The sequence below is a fragment of the Poecilia reticulata genome, chromosome 17, assembly GCF_904066995.2.
Source record: "Poecilia reticulata chromosome 17, P_reticulata-male-v2, whole genome shotgun sequence".
NCBI classification, from domain to species: Eukaryota; Metazoa; Chordata; class Actinopteri; order Cyprinodontiformes; family Poeciliidae; genus Poecilia; species Poecilia reticulata.
The window spans coordinates 96,297-114,449 of NC_088846.1; the positions used below are offsets into that span (position 1 = coordinate 96,297).

The following is an 18,153-nucleotide window of genomic DNA, read 5'->3' on the forward strand; positions in this document are numbered from 1 at the left end:
ATCGGCCAAAATTATAACTTTTAATATCTCAAAGATGAAAGCTGCACAAACGAAAATTTTAACTGCACAAACCTGCACAAACGGAGCACTAACGAACTAGCCCACTTTGGTTTGTTTTGGAGCATATGGGGGGATGGTGAACTCTAGATGACCTAAAAAATAATGTTTAATATCTCAGAAACCAAAACTGCACAAACGAAAATTTTAACGGCACAAACCTGCACAAACAGAGCACTAACGAACTAGCCCACTTTGGTTTGTTTTGGAGCATATGGGGGGATGGTGAACTCTAGATGACCTAAAAAATAATGTTTAATATCTCAGAAACCAAAACTGCACAAACGAAAATTTTAACGGCACAAACCTGCACAAACAGAGCACTAACGAACTAGCCCACTTTGGTTTGTTTTGGAGCATATGGGGGGATGATGACGTCATCGGCCAAAATTATAACTTTTAATATCTCAGAAACCAAAACTGCACAAACGAAAATTTTAACTGCACAAACCTGCACAAACGGAGCACTAACGAACTAGCCCACTTTGGTTTGTTTTGGAGCGATATGGGGGGATGGTGACGTCATCGGCCAAAATTATAACTTTTAATATCTCAGAAACCAAAACTGCACAAACGAAAATTTTAACTGCACAAACCTGCACAAACGGAGCACTAACGAACTAGCCCACTTTGGTTTGTTTTGGAGCGATATGGGGGGATGGTGAACTCTAGATGACCTAAAAAATAATGTTTAATATCTCAGAAACCAAAACTGCACAAACGAAAATTTTAACGGCACAAACCTGCACAAACGGAGCACTAACCATTCAGACTATTTGCTGGATTTTTTGACGTGGGTGGGGTGTCAGCTTCACGCAGGTCGTCAAACCTGGTCCGAGCTCACGGGGGCGCGCCGCCCCGCGCCGCGCCGCGCCGCCCCGCGCCGCGCCGGCTGCGGGCAAGTTGACACACTTTCCTCCTGCCTTCACATGCAGCTGGAGCGGCTGGAGTCCAGACGCTGACCGGCTATCGGCGCTCCGACGCTGACCGGATGAAGAGCTGAACATTGCTGCAGGAAACCTGAGAGCTCCGGCTAACGGAACGGAACTGGAGAAAAAGCAGCGAGCGGAAGCGTGTTGTTTGACCCGACTGAGAGCTGATGGGGGCTTTTTAGTCAGAGAGGTCAGCTGGGAGTGTGATTGTTGCGTGGACAGCGGGTACTAACACCTAAACGGCAGAGCAGCTCCGGGCACTGAAGCTTTAACCCAGAGAATAAAACGGGATTAAGTATCTGGTGGTTTGGACTGAAAGTCGGAGACGGACTGAGACAGCGGCGGTTATAGTTAGATAGCATTCAACAAGGTTTCCAGACGGAATGGGGTAAGTGTAATACTGCCTGCAAGAGGAGAACAAACTAGAGCTCTATTTAACTGAAGACTAAATCTGACTTTTTTGTTTTTACAGCAAATGAGTTCCGGTCACCTTCTAAGATGTTTCCTCACCACAGAGAAAGGTAAAGTTTTGGAATCTGTGACCTGATTCATCAGCAGATTTAAATCTTGAGGTTTGTTGCCTATGTAGGATGCAAAGCCCTCAAATCCATACCTTAGAAATTACCTACCAAGTTTTGGACTTGACAATCCGTCCGCTGCTTCGGTCGAAGAGAGACAGGTGTGTGTGTGTGTGTGTGTGTGTGTGTGTGTGTGTGTGTGTGTGTGTGTGTGTGTGTGTGGAGGGGGGGTGCAAGGGAGCACGCCGAGAGAAGGGTATAAAATACGGTCAAAACGGGAGACTTGACAGGTATGTTAATGAGATAGGGGGGAATGTTAAATCGCTCAAGATTTCCTTATTTTTAGAAGATGGGTGATCAGCCGATCCTATCCACCGACCTTCTTTCCCTCCACATAGGTCTGAAAATCAGTCAATGTCTTCTTTTGCTCTGCCATGAGAACTGACTGACTGACGGACCCGCCCACCAGGTCACATCTGCACGTGGGTGTTCAACAAGTCATCACACTTGTCAAATTATCAAATTTGTTCTATATTTAGCAACTTTTCAGACAAAAAAGATCATATTCACAAAACTCTGATTGGGCAGGTCACTTTTGGAAGAATGGAGATCAACCAGAAAACTGCAATGAGTGAACCTTGAAGCAAAACTGTTGTTCTGATGAATATTTCTCTGTTTTAGATTAATCGGATACATTCTGATGATTTTGCTTTCAAACAGTGTTCTGTTTACCCCCCTCAAACTCAAAGGTTGATTCTGACTAAATCAGTCATCAAAATGACACTTTTACTTACCATTTTCTTTGGTCTAATCCCATAATCTTGAGATAATTCACAGTCATGGCTGTTTATAGAATATTTTTTAAATTTTAAATTAAGAAATCAATCAATCACTTTAATTTTCGTGTTTTTCTCCTCACGTGCCCTGATGCAGAATTTCAGGAACACCATATCGAGGAGCCGATTGCCTAAATATATCAGGGCAGATTTGCTTTACAGAAACGATACGTGGAAATGCTATCCTAATTGCTTGAATGTCTATAGTATCAGGGTTTTATCTGACATCAAAGTAGACAAGTTGCTTTAACAAAATGTGTTTTGTTTTGCAACACAGCAACTTGTTAAAGATTAGTTGTTTTAACAACTTCTTAAAGACATGGAGTTAACGGTTTGTACAAATGCCATCCCCCTGGACAATTTGCATAGGTGGGTTGGTGTGAAAGTCAGAGTATGTGTGTCAAAGCGGATGAATGTGTGCTAACTTGATACCTGGAATTGCAAATATGTTACAATGGTAAGAAGAGTAGAAACCTTGCAACACTCAGCCCCCAAGAGCAGCGAGGGGCAGAAAGCTCTGGCTCTCGGATTGGCAGTCAAGAACTGAAGCAGCAGTCCCGGTCCAGAGAAGGGCAGGGAGGGTACGAAAGCCTCCAACCCAACTCCGCCACTATATTCCCCAAGTGCAGTCAAGCCAGCAACCTGTCCATCCCAGTGGCCAAATCACTGGCAGCAGAACTGGCCACCATTGAGAATGAGGTGGCCAACATAAAGCACTTTTGGGTCATCAATATGACCACTGAAGATGGTTTACACAAGAGCCACATTCACCTATTCACACTCACAAACAGATATGCAGATCAGTAAGTATGTTGGGGTGAAGTGCCAGGCCCAGGAGTACATTGACAAGTGGTAGGAGGATGATGAAATTAAACCTACAGTCTTCCAATTGTAAAGCGAAAACTCCACCCACAACATTTTTGGATAAAGCTCTGACTTATGGGATTGTCTATAAATACCCACTGAAAGGCAAAAATAACACAGTTCTGTTGGGAGAAACCCAATCATTTAAAGATCCTGCACTGAAGTAGTGTCCTGGTTTCAGTAATTATACATTTAAGCTCAGCACATCAACTAGATAGCTGACTAAAAAGAATGAGCAACATCATCTCTGTCATGTTTTTTCTTAGCAATTAATTTTGTTAAAACAGATTAGAAATTATTTATCATTTTTTTAAGCATACATATAGTTATTATGCCAGAGTAACTAAAAACCAAAGAACAAGTCATCTGATTAAGCAAGCCAGAAATTGTAAATCATCAGTCATGGTGTAAGGTTCATATAGAAGATATATATATATATATATATGGATCTGGTTCCAAACAGTTGATTAAGTGACCTCAGATTAATAGCAGCACATAACATTTTTATATTATGTCATTACTTATCAAAAACAGAAGCATATGAAAACCACTGCTCATCATGCAGTAGTTTTTACAACTACAGTGGCTCTGAAAAGTGTACCCACCTCCAGGGTTTAGTGATGCAAAATAAAATCATGATAAATTAATTCAAACATTTTATCGCATATAATGGACATTAACCCAGTGATTAAATTTAAAGGTGAATAAATCTGTTTTTAAAGGTGTAATATCCATGTTGTATTACCTTAATTTATTATTTAATTTAAGCTAATTTTAATTACATTTCAGCTTTCAGTCTTCTTTTATAAGAGTCTATAACCATCCCGTACCTGGACTTGACAATATGAACCGACTTTACGTTTTAAAAGTTCTCCACTCAAATTCTGTGGATCTTGTTTCCTCAGCCCTCCTTTAGTAGAGCTGGGGAAGATTTGGTTCTCTGGACTTTGGCTACGTTATTAATAAAAAAGAAATATTTCAGTGAGGGCATTCTTCCATTGGTTTGGATGCATAGTTTTAAACTTGTGTTATCCATCCATCCATCCATCCATCCATCCATCCATCCATCCATCCATCCATCCATCCATCCATCCATCCATCCATCCATCCATCCATCCATCCATCCATCCATCCATTTTCTTCCGCTTATCCGGGGTCGGGTCGCGGGGGCAGCAGCTTCAGAAGGGAGGCCCAGACTTCCCTCCCCAGCCACTTCTTCCAGCTCCTCCAGGAATCCCAAGGCGTTCCCAGGCCAGCCGAGAGACATAGTCCCTCCAGCGTGTCCTGGGTCTCCCCTCCTCCCAGTGGGACATGAACACCTCACCAGGGAGGCGTCCAGGAGGCATCCTGACCAGATGCCCGAGCTTCAACTGGCTCCTCTCATTGTGGAGGAGCAGCGGCTCTACTCTGAGTCCCTCCCGGATGACCGAGCTTCTCACCCTATCTCTAAGGGAGAGCCCAGCCACCCGGAGAAGGCATTCTACCCTTTTCCGGCTCAAGACCATGGCCTCGGATTCGGAGGCACTGAGCCTCATCCCGGCATGACACATGACACACTCGGCCGCGAATCGCGGCCGAGTGTGTCATGCTGAAATAAATTTCTATCTGATTGTTGGATATCTAGGAGACAACTCAATATTTTGGGTCAAAAGTGAAAGACTTTAGAAAGATCATTGTCCTGTTGTTGACCAAGTTTGGTCCAAGATTTAAATACCAGAGACTATGTCAGACTGGATTCTGAAGACTCTATGGTTAGATGATGCTTATGTTTGTGCCTGACAAACAACTGCAAATTATTTATTCTCCACCACCCTGCATGATACTTGGCAAGTGTTTGATGTTCTCACAACATGAAGCTATGCATTATGGCCAAAGTTGGTGCCATTTGGCCAAATTTTGGCTAAATGCTACTCTCTTTTCTGTACATAAAGAGGGTCCAGAAATCTTAAACGTTTCTTCAGTTAAATCTTGTTTTCTGCCATTTGAACTGATGGTCAAGTACTGGAAAAAAAATTGCAGTCTCCTCATATTATTTCTCAGACTGCTGAGCATAAAAAATTGGTAATTGGAGGATTGCTTTTGTCTTTCTTTTTTGGAACTGTATACACAACTGAATCCAAATAGTCAGAAAATCTGACATAGATAGACTTTGTCATTCAACTGTACATTTAGAACGTATATCTTGACTGAATTAATATGAGTGCGATCAATGTCTTTTATTTGACCTAGAATTAAAATAGTTGGGAGTTAGGATAGCAGCATGAATAACTGCTGAAGAGGAAATACTAAAAAAGTTTTTCATATTAACCCTCTGATGCGTGTGTGACTGACTGACTATGCAGTCTTCCGTGAGTGGGTCCTTTTTGACCCGGGTTACAAACAATGTGTTTTTATGCTACTTTTGTCATTTTGATTCAAAATAATGTTTTGTGTAATACATTCTACGGTGTTTTATTTCACACAAGGGTTATTTCATGTTTGAAATATTTTAATTTTTCACTTTTTCAAAACATTTTTAGAACAATTTGTAGAACATTTCTGACAATTTGTAGAGCATTTTTAAAACAAAATGACAACAGCATCAATTTTACAACAGCAATGATCAAATGTCAATAATGGACAATATTAACATCCATTATGTGTTATGGGTGTGTGTGTGGGCATGGGGGGGTACGAAAGAGCATGTTTCTTGAAACTAGCTAACCAAGCTAGCTAACATTACTGTCTATTATGGAAGCTTTAGCGAAAGTTCAAGCTGGAAGACTCCACCCCCTTCGTTCGCCCATCGATGTCATGCTCATCTCCGACCTCAGCACTGGACCTCACCCGGCGCGTTTAATCAGCAATCAAGCTCTGCATAAAAGTATCCACACCCAAGCCGTCAGCTGATTCCCAGCTGCGTTCAACCCACCACCTCCCCTTCTCCACCCACATCCTTCAGCTCTAGGATGGCACCCTTTCCTGACCACCGCCACCAGTGTCGGGCCCCGGGGGAGAGCATCCCTAATCAGTTATCGGGATGTTCATCGAGTTCACATCAAATCTCAGCTCAAATTAGCTGCCGGGGTCCGAGCGCCAAAGAACTGTTATTCATTCCTGTCATTAAATCTTTTAATTGTTCCCTTTTGTCCGTCTGAGTCTCTCCAGATTGAACTATTATTCTATGTGTATCAAGCATGTGAGTGTGTGTAAGTGTGTGATCCATCCATCCATCCATCTATCCATCCATCCATCCATCCATCCATCCATCCATCCATCCATCCAATCTGCTCGTTGATCTGCTCCATTTTTCCCTCATTGGTGAACAAGATCCTGAGATACTTGACCTCCTCCACTTGGGACAGGATATCCTCCCTGACCCAAAGAAGGCACTCTGTACTTTTCTGGCTCATTTATTTCTATAGCTATGAATTTTTATTTTATTGAGATGATAAAAGAAAGAACCTTGAACACATTGATCAACAGGTTTTGTATGTCATTCAACACACTCTCTCTCTCATGCTTTTCTCATCCAGGGTGTCGGACACACACAGAGACAAACACAGACACACACACAAATAATACACATGTACAATAAAGTATAGGTGGTAATGTTAGCTAGTTGGTTAGATAATTAGTGTTAGCTAAGTTTGAAGAAGGCTAATATGTTGATTTGTGACAATAATGCTGTCACAGTACTCATGATTGACACACAAACACATTTGTGAGATAAAAAATAAAGATAATACTTATATGTAAGAGTTCTTCCTGTGTAAAATAATATTATTCATGTGTGACACTTAGGTCTCAGTGTGTTTGGTTCACAAAAAAATGTTTTCCTGACAGTCACAGTTAGTAAGAAACAAAGATTCCCATTAAATTCCATAGGAAATGAATGCGGGTCATTTTGGACCCACTGATGGAAGAATGGGGTAGTGACATAAAACATGCTATTTCTTAAAATGTATAAAAGGTAAATTAAAAATTTGAATTACATGATATCAGTAACATGTTTCTTGAGGAATACCTGGAATATGAAGTAATAAAAACTTTTCATTACAAAGATATTGCAAAAAGATGACCTCACCGGGTCAAAAAGGACCCAGTTACGCATCAGAGGGTTAATGAGGAAACAACCCATCAACACTACAAACATTATTGCTTTGTACATAATTTATATGTTGAATATTTTTTTCAAAACCATTCTAGGTTCAGAATGAGAAGCTAAACATTATTCAAGTGAGCTAACAACATTATTTGCTAGCTTCCTTTGTACAGCTGGTGAATGGTAGAAAAATCATTCTACGGGAAAGACGGTGGGAAAAGGGTCTGATCCAATGCACACACACATATTAAGTTTTTCTCTTAAGCTAAAAAGTGAGGATGTCAGAAGGTTTTTGCAATTGCTTTACTACTCTTACCAACATTGCTTTCTGTGCATTATACTTTTTTTGTTTTGGCTCGCAAAACTTTTTTTTCTTCACAATTTCAGGATCCTTCTTGTCTTCCTTTCTCCAGGGAGCAGCCGATATTCAGCACTCGTGCCCATGTTTTCCAGATTGATCCCACCACCAAGAGGAACTGGATACCTGCTAGCAAGCATGCTGTGACAGTGTCCTTCTTCTATGATGCCAATCGCAATGCCTATCGTATTATTAGTGTGGGTGGAACCAAAGTGAGTATTAAAGACACTATAATTAAAAGAAAACTGTCAAATGGTAATATCCTTATAAAGTGACTTTTTTGCTGGATCTTGAAAGTTGTCTGGTGACATGGGTGGCCTGTCAGCATATGAGCTTCTAGAGCTCCTTTCCTTCAGGGATTTGGATTATGAGGAAGAGGTCACATCAGGGACTGGGGGAGGGTCTTTTTAGCACCTACTATGACCCATATTTCTACCTCTCAGAGGGCAGTGCGGGATGATGATCAGTAGCCAACACTGTTCTGGCTCCACAGTAATCCAGCATGTTATGCCAAACATGTCACAGCTGAAATGTGGAGTTTACATAATCATTTCTTAGAGTTGGTAAAACAGGGAGTAAAGCTCTGGGACTTTTAATCTGTTTCAGGATTGTGATCTTATAGATGATGTGGAAACCTTCAGGAGTAGAGTATATGACTACTTCACATTAATAAACAAACACTGTATGTAGGTATAGAAAATTTCTGCTGGGCATTTATCATTCTTTATAAGGACATAAATCTGTCTGTTTTGCTCTGAATGTAATATTTCATGGTGGCTGTTTTACTATAGAGTTTAAAGGGCTGCTGATCATAATCTATTTTTTTATTTTCAGTGAAGAGTCAGTATAGTCTGATTATATGTTTGGATTGTCCTGTGTACCTCAAGTTTTTCTCCAAATCATTTTCCTTGGTAAATTATTATTATTTTACATTTTAAGCAGGTGTAGATGCCATTTCCCCCAAAGGGATTGCTGTAGGTAATACATTGATTTTAATGAATCTGTCAAATATGGATCATATTTGTGTGTTAAAACTTATGTATGAGTATTAATGCCAGGCAATTATGTCATTTAATATGATGTTGCTAAACATCCATGGAGATGACCATGCATTCCTCTTGTCCAGGTAAGTGTTTCTGGGGACAGTCCCATTGTCCAAGAAGTAAAGATGTAGAATATGTTTATGTTTATGCATTTGGCAGATGCTTTCACTCAAATCAACTTACAAATGAGGATATGACAACAAAGTTTATATCAAACCTAACAATATTCTACCTAATAAAAAAGACAGACAGCCAGGTTCTTTCAGGGATGAAAATGTACCAACAGAGCGCAGGTAAAAAGGCAAGTGCAGGAATTATGTGGTAGAGGGGGTTGGTACAAAAGTAGGAAATGCTCTCTGAAGAGCAGGGTTTTCATATGGTTCTTAAAGTTAGACAGGAAAGTTTTTGTCATTTCACCACTGTGGAATAATGCATGAAAAACGTCTGGATTATTTTAGACATTATGTAGGTACAGCTAGCTGATAATTACTTTGATATAAGCCCTTGATATAAGCCAAGTCATGATATAAGCCCTCGCAAGAGCATTTAAACATATAGGAGTCACTTCTTTAAACATAATCTATGCTAACATCAATGACTTGAATTTGATGCAGTGTAGACAAGGGAGCTCAGTGAACAAATGGTTTAAGACTATATGTGGTGCCATTCTAGAACCATCTGCTGAGTTTTGACAACACATTCTAGAAGACCAGTTAGGAGGTCATTGCAGTAGTCCAGGGAGATCACCATACACTGCACCAGGAGCTAGGTGGCTACAACTATGTTTAACAACGCAAAGCGGCATGATTGAGTGACGTAGCCAATATGATTGTTGAAGGTCAGTTGGTTGCTACTAATGACACCCAAGTTTCTAGCCACATTAGATGGAGCAGAGAGATTGGGATTCATTTTAAATGTAGATATTGATGTATAATTAAATCAAATTTATTGATACAGCACCAAATTATGATGGATATCATCTCAAAATAATTGGCAAAATACGTCAATTTAATTTCAATCATACAGACATAGCCACCACATTTCCATTTGAACCTAGTTATCAAATAATGCAGTTACATTCAGGTTACTATTCAATTAAGTGCAAAACGTTTGATCCCTTTCCTTGTACGGTGAAATGTGTGTTGCAGTGTGAGAGACCAATGAAGACTTTCCAGGAATTTTGCCCTTGTGTTAAAATGAAGTATCAATTGTCCAGTGTGAAGAGATGAAGAAGATTGTTCTTGTAGCCCTGGTAGTTGTGAAAAAAATTACCCCTTTCATTGACAATTCTGAAAAGGAATTCATTTTAAATATTTAGCCAAACTAGTCTTATTTGTAGAATATTTTCTCAGATAGCAGTTCTAATTATTTAAATTATAGTCATTCTGTTGCTAAAAAGGGGAGACAATTCAAGTCAGAGAGTGATCCTTCAGTGTTTCTTAGAACCAACTACATTCAGTTTTTAAATGCAGGTATAAAGATAAGTTTTCCAGGTCACCCCTGAAGTTCCTTAGGGAAACACCATTAAAACATTTTGAGTGTTTTCACACTAATATTTAAGTGCTTTCCAGACATGACTGGCTGCTGAGGATGGATATCAGTGCCATGTGTGAATTGGATTGAGGCAGAGTGCAGTGGAGTCAGGTTTCAATAATAATAAAAAAAGTTTTAATTTCCTGTGTGTGTATATAACCAGCAATATAAAATTCACCTTACTTTCTTTCCATTTACATAGGTTTTAATAAAGACCAAAGTGTACAGGAAATCAGATTTAACATGAAATCAGACTTAAAGCAATCAGCTTTCCACAGCTATCTGTTTTTCCATAAAGTGTTATTGCTGCAAATCGTTGACTCAATGAGTCTGGGTTTCCCGAAACCAAAAACATTTTACCAAACTTAATAGGAAACTGAATCTGACTGTATTGATTGATAACCAGAAACAATTGATAACCAATTTTGTAAAATGCCTTGGGAAGACTTTTGTTTTTAATTGGTATAAATTGATAGAAATAAACTGAATTGGAATTGAACTGAATTATTGACTGTACCATTTTTGTTTTTGCATCTGAATCTCAGGTTCTTAACCTGACTTATCACCTTTGCATACCCAGGCAATTATCAACTGCACTGTTACACCAAGCATGACATTTACTAAGACATCTCAGAAGTTTGGCCAGTGGGCTGACAGCAGAGCCAATACGGTCTATGGACTGGGTTTTGCCACAGAACAGCAGTTGCATCAGGTATATTAAACAAAAATCAAACCAAGTATAACTGTCCTCTCATTTTCCTTGATTTGTCATCACTCATAGTTTTGAATTAATTAACTAAATTGTTTTTTTTGTTTTTTTTTTAAGTTTTCAGAGAAGTTTAAGGATGTTAAAGATGCTGCTCGTTTGGCCCGAGAAAAATCTCAGGACAAAGAACTAGCCAACACGGCTCTCACAATTGCAGCCCCTCAGGTGAGTGTTGCCCTTTTCATTCAAAACTTGCAAAAATAAGACGAATAATCCTGAAAAATATCTTTATGTTAGGCTAGAGCACAAGCTTACTGTAATTGTACCAAAGGAAGGATGGAGAGAGTGTAAAGAAAATCTAAGGAAATATGAGCTGGGTCACTTGCCTCAAAAGAAAGTGAGTGTGAGGAAATCTAGGACAATGATAAAATTAACGTCTGCTACTCAGCAGGACACTACATTTACATTTTGTACTTTCAGCTGCCCAGAACCCTTTTAGAGTAAATCGATCAATAAAAATGTTGGTTACATCTGGCTTTTGATCAATAAAAACTGATTAACCACAGTGTATTTCGGCTTGGCTATAGAAAAACGGTCAAATTCTGTTTAGCTTCTGTGACTATATTTAATGCACACAAAACAGCCAAATATAACCCATGAACTGCCAGCCAGAAGGAGTGGTCCAGTTAAGGTGAAATTTGGTAGAAGTGATGGTGTTGCTAGCAGTTTCAGGGTCCTCTGATAACCAGAACAGTAAGTGAAGGTCGGCAATAAGTATTGTAGACTTGTTAAACAGCAAGATCAGGTAGAGTTATGGTGGGAAATACGTAGTATCTGGGATAGTCAGAAATCACAGTGAGTTCTCACCTACTCAGATTTTTCTGTGCAGTGCAACTCAAAATTATTCACAAAAAATCCACCCATTCACTCATGTTTAATTCCACAGTATTTGAGAAGTTGAAATACCTTAGCACAACACTACTTGACACACTATCCATCCATCCATTTTCTGTGCTCCCTTGTCCCTAGTGGGGTCTGGAGGGTTGCTGGTGCCCATCTCCAGTGAACGTTTTGGGCGAGAGGGGGTCAGCCTGGACAGGTTGCCAGACGCCAGTCTGTTGCAGGGCAACACAGAGACAGACAGGACAAACAATCATGCACACACACACACACACACACACACACACATGCACACACCTAGGGAGAATAAAGAGACCATCAACCTGACAAGTCATGTTTTTGGACTGTGGGAGGAAGCCGATGCACGGAGAACATGCAAACTCCAGGCAGAAAGACCCCAGGCTGGGAATTGAACCCAGGACCTTCTTGCTGCAAGGCAACAGTGCTACCAACTGCGCTACTGTGCAGCCCACTTGATACACTATTTTCGGGCATTTGCAAAGCTTGCATCTGCAAAGCTAGTCCAGGAGCACCAGTATTGTTCCTTAGCACTGATTAGAAAACACAGAGAAGGAAGATCATGACCATTAATTCCTGTTGTGCTATGGTGGTTTCCACTGTGCAAGGTATATTTGGTGTTTATATACCAAATATACCTTAATAATCAGTTAGTACTGCTTATTAAAATAAGCAGTACTAAGGATCTCAGAGGGAGTCTCAAGTGTTAAGGTATATTTGATGTTTCAGCTGTTCACGGGTGGTTGTAGTCCCTAATCCCCAGAAGTACTGGGGAGCTGTTTGAAATGGGTTTACCAGGCAACCTACACATATTCTCAATGTTTCAGCGATCCAAAACAGATCGTTCTATTTTGTTCGAAGGATTAAACTTGCATCGGAACATCTGATCAAAGTGGTCCGCGCATGGATGTCCTCATGTACCTACTGATTACAACGTTGTATGTTTTGTAATATTGTCAATGTGCCCCAGATGCAGAACAACTGCACAAAAACAGCTAGTGGGATGCACATCCAAACTTTGACCCCTACCAAACTACCATCAACTACTGTTACCAGAACCAAACAAGGAGAAGCAGCATTCAGTTTCTATGCACCACAAATTTGGAACAAACTTCCAGAAAACTAAAACAGCTGAAACACTGAGTGCCTTTAAATCTCGACTTAAAACTCACCTGTTTAGAGTTGCTTATGGCTAAATTAGAATTAGAGTGTGGGTTTTGATGTCTTCAATGTTTTTAATGTTTTTATCTATTTATTAATTTCTTTTATTCACAAAAATCCGCATAGGACGGCGAAGTCCTAGCGCAAAAATCCTGCGATCTGATCCTCCGTATGTCTTTTTTACTGCAATGAGCCTCGATGTAGCCAAACTCCGTCAAGTATGGCATTGTTTTTATGCCATATTAGATTCATAGTGTTCATGCATTTTGACCTGCTTCACCCCACGTGCTTCAATTTTCCGCAGCAACACGCAAACTTCCCCATTCACTCAGTGCGTTATAGTTCCACATCGCTTAGGATTTGTTGCTGCGCGTTTGCGCAGTGTGAAGGAAAGAGGAGACCAGCTGCACAGGCAGGCTGAGAAATGAGATGCAGGTGATCGGTATCGGCAACAAGAGACCGTGATCGGCGATCACCGATCACGGTCAACAGTGGAGCTATAAAAGTTGAAAAAGGTTATTATTTTGGAGAAAGTCTCATCAACATCAATATTTTCACCAAATAAGAGGCAAAAAAGTGGTTTGATAGAGGAAAAACCTCTCAGACTCTGAGCTCAAAGCAAGATGCCCAAACTATCCATCCATCCATTTTCTATACACCCTTGTCCCTAGGGAGACCGGGAAGGGTACTGGTGCCTTTCTCCAGCAAGATGCCCAACCTATTTTTTTATATTAGACAATTAATTTAATTTCACATAATTATCGCGGTAGACACCATTTGTTTGTTAAATACTTAATGAAACATATTTACCGTGTTTGATGTTTGGTGTAAATGACGTATACTCACAAAGAACAAGGTAATTAGTCCAAGTTTGTCGTTTATTGAACGTTCAGAAACTGCAGCGGCTGTGATGAGCCACAGCAAAGGTAAACAAAGGTAAAACAACCTGAACAGGTGATCAACTCTGAACCACTCCTACCTTTTTACTCTCCGTCTCTCTTTGTCATTTAAGCACACTTGTTGTCATGGTAACATTCAGTCCGTTACGATAGGTTTTCAGGGTTAATATTTATTTTGCGATTATTAATAAGTGCTCCCCTGAACACAGTGGTGGTTGATTAGTTAATTGTAAACTTCTGCTCTGCTAGTTATTTTGGTAATGGAACCGAAACACACAGATTTGCGCAACACCTTGTTGAAAATTCAAGGGTGGAGCTATGGGGGGGACCAACTGATTTTAGTGGCATAGTGGGTGTAAAATATTGAATAAAATGTTGTGCTATATGACTGGCTTTATTTTCATTCTTACATTTAACTTTATGACATACAAATTTACAAGTTGATCGCCGATATTGTTTCCTAGTGTATTCTAGGTAAAACACGTCACCAACCATCCATACCGTCATCATCAGTCAAATACTTAGGAACGAATTACTAGGTAGATTGGAGTATTTTTACGACAAATATGAGTGGCTTTTATTAGTACTTTATAAAATTTTGTTCTCATGAGCTTTGTTATTTTGGGAATAAAGGGCCCGGTTATTAACCCCGCCCCCTGGCCCGACTCCAACTTGTTCTGCCACTGCAATAATTACAGAGATTATTATTTTTGTTGGGTCATTAATAAGAATTCATTGTTGATTTTTTTTTTGTTCTTTAAGTTACGAACATTTTGATAAGGAGTCAGAGGAGGACGTGCTGGTCTCAGTGTCCTGGTGGTGTTCAGTTTGTCACCTACCGCCGAGATCAACGTATTACACCGCTGCTCTAGCAAAGCACGAACAGCTCAGAAACAATATGAAATGGGGAAAAAAGCTATTTTTTAACTGATTAAGTCATGTTTTAGATTGTTCTTGAAAAACTAATTAGTCACAGCTGATTAGTGGGTGCACAGTGAACCCATTGATTTTTACAGCAGACAGCCGCTCCCTTCTCTTGCAGGTACTGCTTACCCAGGGGTGAAAATAGTTTTAAATTCTTGGGGGTACTATGACAACTATATATATATATATATATAAGCTGGGTAGCTCTTGAATTGCTACAAAATAAATCTATATTTCCTTCAGCCCACTGGCTGCAATGTTGACACCTTGAGATGCCATGAGACCTAAACTCTGAACATCACGGCATGGAGTCATCCCAGTTTTCCATGTCTGGTATATGACCATTCATTTTAGCTTTTAAACTGGTTCTATTGGTCCTGTGTCCAGACAGAGGGACAATCAGTAGCCCAGCATCATGACCTGTTTGTTCTAAAGATCCTGCAGCTTCCACTTCTCTTCCTAACATGGCGCCTCCTCACCCTGACTCTCATACTGACAGGAGGAACCACAGAGCTCTGTTAGGTTAAAGCTCATCTTCTGAAGTTGGGATATTTTTCCTCCAACAGGTTCCAGAGGAATCACCTCAAATCAGATGTTGGACTAGATTTTATTTCAATGTCATTTGTGAATGTTAGAGCCTCATTTTCACTATAAAAGTTGAAAAAAGTTATTTTGGAGAAAATCTCATCAACATCAATATTTCCACTAAAGAAGAGGCAAAAAAATTGTTTGATAAAGGAAAAGCCTCTTAGATTCTGAGCTCGATGGCACCAAACTATTTTTTTTATTAGACAATTCATTTATAATTTTACACAATTATCACGGTAGAAGCCATTTGCTTGTTAAATATTTTATGAAACATATTTACCGTGTTTAATGTTTGTTGTAAATGACTTATAGTCACAAAGAACGAGGTAATTAGTCCAAGTTTGTCGTTTATTGAACGTTCAGAAACTACAGCGGCTGTAAAGAGCCACAGCAAAGGTAAAACCCAAACAGATGATCAACTCAAAACCACTCGCACATTTTCTCTCTCTCTCTCACTTAAGCACACCTGTTTCCATGGTAACCTCCTGCGCTCCACAAGCCAACCCAAGATTACGTTAAAAATATAACATTCAGTCCGTTACGATATCAGGTTTGCAGGCTTAATATTTATTTTGCGGTGATTAATAATCCTCTCATGAACAGTGGTGATTGATTAGTTCCTTCTGCTAGTGTGTTTGGTAATGAAACCGAAACGCACAAAATTGTGCAACACCTTGTAGAAACAATAATCGCTGAGATTATTGTTGCTGTTGGGTCATTAATTTGAACATGTTTTGTTGATTTTTTTTTTGTTGTTCTAAAGTTATGAATGGTTTGATAAGGAGTCAGAGGACGTGCTGCTCTCAGCCTCCTGGCTGCGTTCAGTTTGTCACCTGATGCTGAGATCGACTCAAAACCTTCTGCGATCCACATGTTGCACCGCTGCTCTAGCAAAGCACGAACAGTTCAGAAACGATATGAAATGGGAAAAAAGTTATTAACTGATTAAGTCGTGTTTTAGATTGTTCTTGAAAAACTAATCAGTCACGGCTGATTAGTGGGTCAGCTGCACAGTGAACCCATTCATGTTTTAGAGCAGACAGCCTCTCCTCTCTCTTACAGGTACCCCTGCTAAATCTTTTAGGGGTACGCAGTACCCGACCGTACCTGCCTACTTTCACCCCTGGTTCTAACCTGTATCAGTTATGTCTGAAAGTCCCCTTTTACTGCTAGTTGGTTCTCAACTGCTTTTGTCAGAAAGTGTATTTTGAAAGGGCAGTAAGCATGGTGTGGTTATTAATGACAAATTTCTTTGTTTTTCCACTTCCTGGACTTCATCCAGTTCTCACAGGTGAGTCTTTCACAAGTCTTCTTGTTGGTCTTTATGAAGAAACTGAGCTAAAAATCTAAAAACTGACATTCACTTCAGTCAAGTTTTGAAACTTAATTTAGCAAGTATTGTATCGGCAAATTCCTAAGAAGCTGAGCTCATTAAGGACGTCAATCCTGACTCCTGAATGGTTGCTTCTCTATATTTTAAATTGAACTTTAAAAGCAGTTTATTAAAACTTTGAAAATATTTCCACCTCTATAGACAGTCACTTTGTTGTCCATTACCATGTACGTTCCATCAAGAGAGTCCATTTACTGACGTGTTTCTCAGGACCTCTCGGATGAACTCCAGTCTCCCCCAGTGATGTGTGTGAATGGACCGGAGGACAAGCTGTTTCGCAGCCAGAGTGCAGATATCACCCTGGCCTCTGAGAAGGAGAGGATTAAGAAGATGCTGTCAGAAGGGTAATACAATGGAACATTCAAACAAAAGAGCCCTCCACCCTTTCTTTAAACATTTTAATCTAGTTATTGACTCTTCTTCCTTTTAAGCCTATGGTTCCTCTGACTGTTTTAACAAATCATAATTACAGCATTACATATAAGTAGTCTTCAAATGCTTTAAAAGAGGCATTTTTCGCTAGTGTTTAGATTGATAGCTTGAGCCTGACCTGAAATTTAGGTCGGGTCAAAATTATTTGCTTGATGATGGGGTGGTGGGTCGTGCTTCTGTGGTGCATTGAATAATTCTACAAGAGATACAGAGAAATACATAGTGAAAGCCAAAAAGTAAAAAAAAAAGAAAAAAAAGACCGAATTGCCTTGTTGCTGAAAATGTGCTATATAAATAAAATTACCTTACCTACCTTACCTTATAGCAGTGGTTCCCAAACTTTTTCTCCTGGGCCCCCCAGTGGTTTCCAAACTATTTCTGGGCCCCCCCTATGGCTTACAAATAACTGTCTGGTTGGGGGGTGGATTCTTAGAGACTCCCTGTTCTACTCAGCCCCGGCTCCAGATGAACAAGGAGGGAATCAACTTTTTGGGGGGCAAAATGAATCGTAGCTGAACATAGACAACAACACCAGTAGCCTACAGGCTACTTGTTAAGTTTAAGGTGCTGTATTGATATTATCTAGTCATCTTTTAGCTAACTTTACCTGCATCCAACAGCTTCACTCAACTCAGTCAGTTAGTTTGGGGAAAAAACTGTGAAAAGTTCTTTGCGTTTTGCTGGTTTGCTGCCATGATTCTAACACACCTGCATAGCTCTGTACAGCAGCAGCAGGTCTCCTTCACTGCTGCACAGGTCTAAACCCAGCGCGATTGTCACAGTCTATGGTCGTAGCGCTCATGTTGCGTTTAAAGGCGGCTCGGAAAAATAGGTTACGACAAGTTAACAACGGATGAAACAGTTTTAACTGCTGATAAAAGTGACAGAGGACGGAAGCCCCTACTGT

General features: G+C 40.0%; 1 protein-coding gene across 1 annotated transcript in view; it reads left to right on the forward strand.

Annotated features, from left to right (window-relative positions):
* Positions 1–921: 921 nt before the first annotated feature.
* LOC103479257 (homer protein homolog 3-like) overlaps positions 922–18,153 on the forward strand; it is a 38,604-nt gene continuing 21,372 nt past the window's right edge. Inside the window, exons 1-6 of the mRNA XM_081598302.1 lie at positions 922–1,377; positions 1,462–1,510; positions 7,705–7,861; positions 10,806–10,937; positions 11,052–11,156; positions 17,025–17,158. Of these exons, the coding sequence (XP_081454428.1) occupies positions 1,488–1,510; positions 7,705–7,861; positions 10,806–10,937; positions 11,052–11,156; positions 17,025–17,158 (551 nt within the window). The 5' untranslated portion in view covers positions 922–1,377; positions 1,462–1,487. The remainder of the gene's footprint in view (positions 1,378–1,461; positions 1,511–7,704; positions 7,862–10,805; positions 10,938–11,051; positions 11,157–17,024; positions 17,159–18,153) is intronic.